Source organism: Schistocerca piceifrons, chromosome 5 (genome assembly GCF_021461385.2).
Source record: "Schistocerca piceifrons isolate TAMUIC-IGC-003096 chromosome 5, iqSchPice1.1, whole genome shotgun sequence".
Classification (NCBI taxonomy): domain Eukaryota; kingdom Metazoa; phylum Arthropoda; class Insecta; order Orthoptera; family Acrididae; genus Schistocerca; species Schistocerca piceifrons.
Window position 1 is genome coordinate 49,725,301 of NC_060142.1, and position 9,766 is coordinate 49,735,066.

Sequence of the window (9,766 nt, forward strand, 5' to 3'; positions counted from 1 at the left end):
CTCACGCCCCACGTGTTGAGCAATTCGGCGGTACGTCCACCCGGCCTCCCGCATGCCCACTATACGCCCTCGCTCAAAGTCCGTCAACTGCACATACGGTTCACGTCCACGCTGTCGCGGCATGCTACCAGTGTTAAAGACTGCGATGGAGCTCCGTATGCCACGGCAAACTGGCTGACACCGACGGCGGCGGTGCACAAATGCTGCGCAGCTAGCGCCATTCGACGGCCAACACCGCGGTTCCTGGTGTGTCCGCTGTGCCGTGCGTGTGATCATTGCTTGTACAGCCCTCTCGCAGTGTCCGGAGCAAGTATGGTGGGTCTGACACACCGGTATCAATGTGTTCTTTTTTCCATTTCCAGGAGTGTATTATGAAACACTTTCTGCCATTAATTCTGTCTGTAATCAAGCTAAAGGTAGGTTCCTATCACAGAATGAACATGAGAAAGAAGAGGGTAAGGTGCAACGTAAGTTTCGGACGGCACCAAATAAGCTGGTACAAACTGTTTTTCAGCAATCACGTATTATAGGGATACGATGTTTATTAGCAACAAGGTGTGAGCGCTGGTTGATTCATATGGACTACTGAAAAATTAGTGGTAGAAATAGTTTCAGAATACTACTAAAGAAGGTGCCCCTTGAGGCTTACATTATAATCTAGGTTCTTGCTTCTTTCACTACAGTGTTTTTAGACTAATTATATGAGGCAAGTATGAATAAATACAAAAGAGTGACTAATGAATAAATACAAAACCGAGTGACTATAATATTATTTTCTTTGAACGTGTTTTATTTAAAAATGCAAAAAAAGAAGTAGAGAAGTTCACAAATGTTGTTGGGCTGGAAGATTTATTTCAGGATCTGCACATGCAGCCGGAAGTTTCGCTGTGTGGCAGCTTCTAAAGGTGTCCTCCCCTTGTCATCACTGATCCCCTCACTCGCACCAGCCTCCAACAGCATCGCTGCCATCTCTTTATTGGTACGGTATACTGCATGGTGCAGCGGTGTTCGCCCCATCCGACCTTTGGCATTAGGGTTAGCAAAGAATGCCAGCAACAGCCGCATTACAGCCAAATGACTCCTCTCTGCCGCCAAGTGCAGAGGCGTATTGCGCAGATTATTTTTCGCGCCAACGTCTGCCCCCCTCTCCAACAGACATCTCACCATCTCCAGGTTCCCTGCGAGTGCAGCATAGTGCAATGCTGTGCACTTCCTCTTATCTGCCACCTTCACATTTGCCCCCGCCTCTACAAGCACCAACCCCAAATCAGTGTGGCCCTGCAGTACTGCTTTGTGCAGCGCCGTTCTCCCTTCTATACACTTAGTATTGAGGTCGGCAGAAGATTGCACCAACAGCTGCACCACTGCCATATGGCCTCTCTCTGTAGCCAAATGCAGCGGTGTGAGATGCCAACTGTTCCTGGGTCCCACCTGTGCCCCACTGTCCAGCAAACACTTCACTGCCTCCAGGTCTCCATTTTGTGCTGCCCAGTGCAAAGGTGTCCGCTGGTTGCGATCCCTAGCGCCCACCTTCGCCCCATTGGCCAGCAGACACCTCATTATATCCAAGCGTCCATCGTACGCTGCCATGTGCAGAGGCGTCACGTGTGTGTCGTCCTTAGCGCCTGCATTTGCCGCACTGGCCAGCAGACACCTCACTGCCTCCAGGTATCCACTTTGTACTGCCAAGTGCAGAGGCGTCCTCCGATCGGCGTCCTTGGCATCCACCTCTGCCCCATTGGCAAGCAAGAACCTTACTGCCTCTAGGTGTCCGCTGAACACTGCCCAGTGCAGCGCAGTCATCCTGTAACATTTATACTTCATTCAGTAAATGGTAAAAAGAGTTTATGAACTTTTTTCGATGGTGAATTGTTGCTCAGTGTGGTGGCGCACAAGCCAAGCAGTAGTTTGTAGGATGACCAAATAACGACATGTTTCAGAGAACCTGCTGACTGTTGAAAACAGTGTGGTGGCCGTTCTGAATATTTGAAACTAATAGGTCTTAGATATTAAAACGGAACAAGAGCAAGTAAATTAGACAGAAACAGTAAGTATACGTAAATCATATGTATATAAGGAAAGATACAAGTCCTTAGAAAAATGCCAGCTTTTCAGCTGTTTGGAGGTCAGTTACAGAAGGTGAAGAAAATTGCCAATAGCTGGCCTCTATCGTAGGAAGGCAGGCAAAGGTCCCAAGGAGTCATCCGAAGTGGGGGAACTGTAGTGGATGACTGATGCATTAGCCTATGAGTGTGAATGTGTTGGTGTCATAGTATAAACGTTTACAAGTTTAACACTTTTGTGCTTTGGGTTGAGTGTGACAGCACAGTTGTGTAAACTTTCAAAAACTGATTAAAAACACAGATAATGAAGAATGCTGAACAGAAGGTAAGTCGAATGTGAACATGATAACAACTGAGTGTGAATGTTGTAACATTAAAGTATAGCAACATCTAGTCAGGACTACGGGAGCAGTACCTAAAAAGTCTTTCTTTTGATGTGCAGAAAGCTGATTCCAAGTTTAAATGTGGAACATTCACACTAAGAAGAGCGTTAATCTGCTTGTAACGAAATACTGTGAACTGAATCTTTGAGATAGCATGGACCCTATAATGTTCGAAGCACCTCTGACATCTCATTCAATATCAATTTTTTATTGTATCCATGGTGGATCATCCAACAAGATACCACAGCGGTTGACTGGGCATCGAATGCATTTTTGAGTAATTACAAGCAGTACTACCGATCCACTCATGGGTATACAACTTGGTTTTCAGCCTCCAAACTGATCCTAAAGCGTCTTCCCGTCATGCAGAACAAATGGTCATCGAAAGGTAGGGAACCCGTCAATGCCTCTGCTGCCGAGGGGATTGGGTCACCAACATCACTAAGAAGTGAGTAATATCCATACAATTGAAAGAAACATACTAGTGCCCAGTGAGAGAATCCTTAGCACATAAGTTTATCCAGGTAGTACACAGTAACTGACTTAAAATTTGAAGAATTGAAGGATATACAAATAGTTCTGCCTAAGAAAACCCTCGGCTATTCTTTTGTAGGTCTAAATAACTACTTATTTCTTTTTGTAGTTTAATAATCAGATTATTATACGTTCATATGCATCTGAGTTGTTCCAGACTTTTTCAACTCTGCAGATTTTCTTTCGGTTTTAAACTTCCCCAATGAATTCGAGCAGTTAGGATTACATGATGAAAGCACGGGTAATTGCTCTTGCCAACTATGTGAGGGGCAGAGTTTTAACAGGAAACATGGAGTGAAAATTCCAGTTATCCAAGCAGCATGTAGTTGTCAGGCAGAAAGGGAATCTATAAACACTGGTGGCCTTGATGTAGCTGAAACTGTGGGTGTAGATGGCACAAACTATGTCATACACAAATGCTAATATGAATAATCATTTGAATCCAAATCGATTACAGAATCGAGTGTTCGTACCATTCGCCACTAATATCTCTACATGCCTATAACTACATATGTGATCTGTTGTGCACCAAGCAAGATGTACACAACAAATATAACGACGGGCCGCCACCACAAAGGTATAAGCACTCGCCTTGTGTCTCTGTTACGTGCATCACCCTCCAGATGTCAAACGTGATTCTCTTCCTGCTTCTGCTCCACTTCCTCCAGAGACTTATACTCGTCCACCAGTGTTTGGACAGCAACCACAGAGAATCTTGTCAACTGAAGGCTACTTTGCTTCCGTCTTGTATGAGCAGACATAGATATACTTCCATTGACTTGCTCAACACACGCCGTGCCATGGTCACTCAGATACAATTCACCAATCAAACAGTTCACTTCAGAGTCTGCAGTTAGCTCAGTACAATACTCTGAAGAGTACTCCCAGACTTAGCAGTCGCTATTTACTGACAACTACGACCCGTAACAGGGTGTCTGCAAATATGACTATCAGTAAGACTTACAGTACCAAAACTGCCAAGAGACAGGAAAGTTAGATATCCTCGTACTAGGTATATGACATAAAGTGCCATTCATCAAATTGTGCCCAAGTCATGTACCAACTCGTATCATACTTAATAAATGTTATTCGTTATTTCATATTGTCTTGCCACATCGTTACGGCGCCACCCTACCAAACAAGTGTTTATTTGCAAGCGTGCAAATCAGCCACCACCAAGGAACCATAGCAGGGAAACAGCTTTATGCTACTGTGAATTTTTGAGCTGAATTAATAGTAGCATTCAGTTACTATATTCGCAACACGATCTAAGTGGGAAAAGTGATGGGCATGTTGGATGAAAAACAATGAAATTAATCAACACTGAAACCCGATGTTCCCTGGAAGAGCACCTGGAATCGCTGTTACAATCCTGCTCCAGCCCATCCACCCCACTGCCCGAAGCGTCTGCAGCTCCTGCACTTGACATTCTTTAGCACTGGCCGCCTGGAGTACCCTCCTATCCAACTCCTCTCTAAACAGTGAAGGCCCTGTACTTCCTGCCAAATGTGCACCTCATCAGTTTGTGCCTTCCTACAATGAGTAAAATGCATCATCTCGTCAGCAGATGCACCGGTAACTGGCACAGTCTACAGTCATATTGAGCTGGAAGTGGAGCACGCAATGGGTGGTCGATGTTCATCGATGTTAGGTAAACATCTATGTTTTTACAACGACTCTAAGTCCTCTAAAACATCGACACATGGGTGGATTGAGAATAATATCGGAACATCGATATTTCCATACTCAAGTCGTTGATCTTTTGTATTGCATTCTATTTCTTTGTTCAGTGAACTCATTCTTTTGAGCCTCTCTAACATTTTACCATAAATTTACAAACTACGTCCTTTCTTTTTTAGGTCATTTTGTGAAGAAACTGCCTGAGAATAAGTAATTGCTTGTTTTGCATTAAAGAAAAGGCATCTTTTTTCGGTGTCGGCAGCTCTCATTGAAGATGAATTGAATGCTAAACGTCTTTGTATCGAATGGTGATGAAATATTGTCTAAAATAGTTTCTTATTTGTTTTATGAGATGGTGTATAATTAGAGCTAATGATTTATTTTTAATATACATGCTTTTAAGATACCGCCAAGAAGTAAATACTGGAAATATTTCATGCTAAACGTCTTTGTATCGAATGGTGATGAAATATTGTCTAAAATAGTTTCTTATTTGTTTTATGAGATGATGTATAATTAGAGCTAATGATTTATTTTTAATATACATGCTTTTAAGATACCGCCAAGAAGTAAATACTGGAAATATTTCAAAGAAGTAAATAATGCTACCGCCAAATGTTGTTCTTATGGAAAAATGTTAATTACTTCGGGTAAAATTGCTAATTAGAAATGTCATATGGATGAAACATACCCAAAGTTATTATCTAATAACATTCAAAGTGCTCTCACGTTCAGGAAAAAAAAATCGAACACCTAGAATGACTAGAGGTAGGACGTTCATATTCACAAGGTGTGGACACTGTTATGTTCTGCAGAAAGGCCGACCGGCATGTTCAAGGTCAACATTATATCGCGGCGGCGAAACACCCCTACAGGTGAAGTGTGTCTTGTGGCTCTCGTTACTATAATCAGAAGGCAATGGATCAGTGTGACTTGAGCAGACGTACTGGATGCCTCTCAGACATATGCACGAAACGTACCGTCAAATCAGTGAGTTTGAAAGAGGGCGCATCATTGACATGAGAGAATGTGATGCATCCATTTAAGAAATTACTTCTCATGTGGGATGAAGTCTTTCAGCTGTGCAACAGTTGCGTAGGCTGTAGAACATGATGAGCTATGTCTGGTTGCACCATCCAGACCATCCCCGTGAAGACCGACACTTCATCCAAAAACCATTGCAGGAGAGATCTATATCCCCGTCAGCTCTGGCGCAACAGTGGAACACATAGTACACTATGAGGCTGATAGTCTGTATCCGCTTATTACGGCATGGGTTATGTGCACTTCGCCCACTTCTCCACCTACCTTTGACGAATGTGCAGAAACGTGGTAGACGGCAATGATCTATGGAATGGCGTCACTGGGGACAGGAATGACATCAGATAGTGTTTTCAGACGGATTCTGGGTCTAGTTGGTTGAAAATGATGGCCGCATTTTGGTTCGCTGCATGGAGAGCAGCATCAAAGTGACTGCATTCATACACAAGACATACAGCAGCAACTGAAGGCCTTATGGTATGGGGTGTTACTGGGTACAGCCACAAATCACAGTTGGTGTGTGTCCAGGGCACAGTGATCAGTGTGACATAACTGAATGATGTCCTGTGACCCATAGGCATAACCATTCTGCACAACACCCAGACGCCATATTTCAGCATGGCAATGTAGAACCACATGCTAATGCACGGACACTTGCCTTCTTTATGTCACTTGATGTCAGCCTTTTGCCCTTGCCCGCCAGATCACCTGACTTGCCGCCAATCGAAAATGTGTGGAATACGATGAAATGGCGGGTGCAGCCCTCTGACCCAATGCCAACTACCACTGACGAACTTTAGAACCAGGTGAATGCAGCGTTCATTCCTATACCACAGGACACAATGTGCTCCATATACACATCGAAGCCATCACGTATGAAACAAGTTATCAGGGCATACGGCGGATCCTGTGCCTACAAGGCAACAGGACACATGCTGAAATGCTAATCGTTTCTGCAGAACATACTAATGTATGTGACCTATGAATATGAAGTCCTATAGGTGAACATCAGCCCTACTCCACCATCAACACCTATTATTCGAGAACCTAGTGCTGTGCCTTCAACAAGTGCTGCTAATGTAATATCACAAATAACTGAATCAGGGAGAGTTGGGATTCAGGAAGATGTGACAGGCCATTCTCTTAATCAGCCCTACGCTCTAGTTTTCGAAACATATCTGCGTGTGCTTGTATGGGACAACTAGTATATTATATAAGATTTATATGGATTCCCAAGCTTTTCAAATTGTAAGACAACGAAGGTTATATGAATTTGATGGAAGTCGCTAGCCCATTATACAAGGTGCCTTCATAATTTACTATGAAAGGAATGTTAGAAACCAAGTACTGCGTTATTAGAGAGCACTGTGAAGAGAAACTTCAGAAAGTGAGTAGTTTGAGTTTACAATAGGCATTTAGACAGACATGATGCAAACAAGAAGTTTGTTGTGACTAGGCTGGGTTTTTTATGAGAAACGTTACGAGTTTACAATTTAACTCAATCCCATATTGCAGAATACATAGCAAATACGTTATTGAACATCTGTGAGGAGTGGGATACTGGAATCAATAAAATTCAGTCAGTAGATACTGCTTTTGGTAGAAATCGTCATATACACTGGTCAGGCAACATGTTGGATTTGGTGACACAAAACTCAGTTGAAAAATCACGTTATCTGCCTGACTTAATAGCAGTAGTTAAAAGAATAATAACATGATTCAAACAATGTGTTACTGCTAGTGAGGAATTAAGTAAGAATCCGATCTGAAGTCGATTCACGATGTTTCCACAAGTTGGAATTCAGTATTTCATTTGATTAAAGATCTTTAAAGCTGCACCCTGGAATCAATAAAATTATTAACTGCCACATTAGTGCACCAGAAATGTTCAATGCAAAACAAGTAATTGATTTAATTGAAGTCTGCAATATATTACGAGCAATTGAGATGACGAGTTGGACAGTCTGTGGTGAAAAATTTTTAACTTGTCGTAAAATAATACCGCTTACCAAATTACTTACTACAAAAGTAACTAGCTTCCACCCAGATCAATAGGAGTTTAAAAAGTATCATAATTGCAGAAATTAAAAAAAAAAGATTGCCACATATCGAAAATGTTAATAACCTTGCAGTCACCACTCACTTTGATCCTCGATTCAGGAATATGCATTTTCAAGACTCACTAGCCTGTTCAAGAGCCATGAAGACTCTCGAGTGACACGGAGATTATTTCATAAATTGAGGTGCATGAACAAAGTGAAAATGAACGAAGAGGATGCCACAGATACATGGAGTAATCACTACAAACTTGCTATTGAGAAGAATAATGCTTTGGCTGAACAACTTGACACCAATATGCCAACGGAACTAAGGTATTTCCATAACACATCTTTACGTAAGAGTCCTGAAGCTGACTTAAAACAAGATCCATTAATTTTGCTACAGCTGAGTCATGACAAATGACGTTACACATCTTCATTTGCAGCAACAACTCAAAACCAAATATTTTCATTCTTCAGTAATTACCCAACACAATGCATTGCTTATAATGCTTTGTAACTGGCCAATGAATGCCAATGATTATTATAATTAGATTGATTATGTGCATTATTCTGTAATACTATGTCATTTATTACCTCCTGTTTTCAATGATGACTTCTGATGGTTTGTAATTAGGCATTGAGTGCCAATGTTCTCTGTAAAACGATTTATGTACATTATTCTGTAATACTATGTCAATTATTAGCTCCTGTTTTCAATGATGACTTCTGATGGTTTATAAGTAGGCAATGAGTGCAAATGTTCTCTGTAAAACAACTCATAAACATTATTCTGTAATACTATGCCACTTATTAACTCCTGTTTCCAATTATGACTTCTGATGGTTTATAAGTAGGCAATGAGTGCAAATGTTCTCTGTAAAACAACTCATGAACATTATTCTGTAATACTATGCCACTTATTAACTCCTGTTTCCAATGATGACTTCTGATGGTTTATAATTAGGCAATGAGTGCAAATGTTCTCTGTAAAACAACTCATGAACATTATTCTGTAATACTACATACATGGTACAGAAATGTTCAATAACTGGGCAATGAGTGCCACCAACTATTAGTGTAATTCTCAATGAATTAATGTCCTTCACCTTCTGACCTAATTACCTGGAATTACTGCAATATCCGTTTGTCCTGTATATCCTCATGATCATGGAGCACTATATTTGGTTTTTGCACTAATTCTACGTTGGTGTACCTTACAAGAACGTGGTGTTGACACGACATGCTGTCCACCACCGTGAGCGATGGAGATGCTATTATGGTCCCACTGTTTGGTGTACCTAATGTACTACCAAAAAGATAACATGGAATATTACTACGACATTTCAGTGTCTTGGCTACGCTGATTAATACTTCTGGGAAAAGAACTTCAGATTGTCTCACTTGGTGTTGTGCTTCTGTAGAAAGATATGGACTTTCAGTGCAGCTGCGTGCAACCTAAAGTGCTACAACCATGATGCAATCCTTCCCTTTCCTATCCTAATTCTTGTAACATAGTGAAAATCATTTTTGCTAACATGATTTGTATTCATGATCTATACATTTTTGTGATTTGCTGATATGTTCTGAACTACAGTGCGTGTGCACTTCTGTCATTTGTTAATATGATTTCTACTCATTGCATATACTTTTTTTTTGATTTGCTGATATGTTCTGAACTACAGTTCATGTGCACTTATGTCATTTGTTAATATGTTTTGTACTCATTGTATATATATTTTGTCATTACCTGATATGTTCTGTACTCGGTGCATGTCCACTATATTTACTTCATGTTCTACACTTATATATCTGTAAATATTCTGTGATTGTAAAGTTAATTAATTATGAAAAATTTTTTGCTCATGGCAAGTCCAAATGACTCACCATCGCTGCCAAATTTATGCCCCCCCAGTGGAGGGTTATGAAACACGTATGTATTCATTACCAGCGATGGCGAGGCATGACAGAATCTCTGACCAGAGAGTTATTCATCGTTGCTAGTCTGCGCGAGACGACAGTGCTA

The 9,766-nt window shown here is 41.2% G+C and overlaps 1 protein-coding gene across 1 annotated transcript; it reads right to left on the bottom strand.

Moving 5' to 3' along the window:
* Positions 1–849: 849 nt before the first annotated feature.
* Positions 850–1,803, bottom strand: LOC124798725 (putative ankyrin repeat protein RF_0381). Its single transcript, XM_047262252.1, has one exon. The coding sequence runs from the start codon at positions 1,801–1,803 to the stop codon at positions 850–852; it is 954 nt and encodes a 317-aa protein (XP_047118208.1).
* Between the last annotated feature and the right edge of the window lie 7,963 nt (positions 1,804–9,766).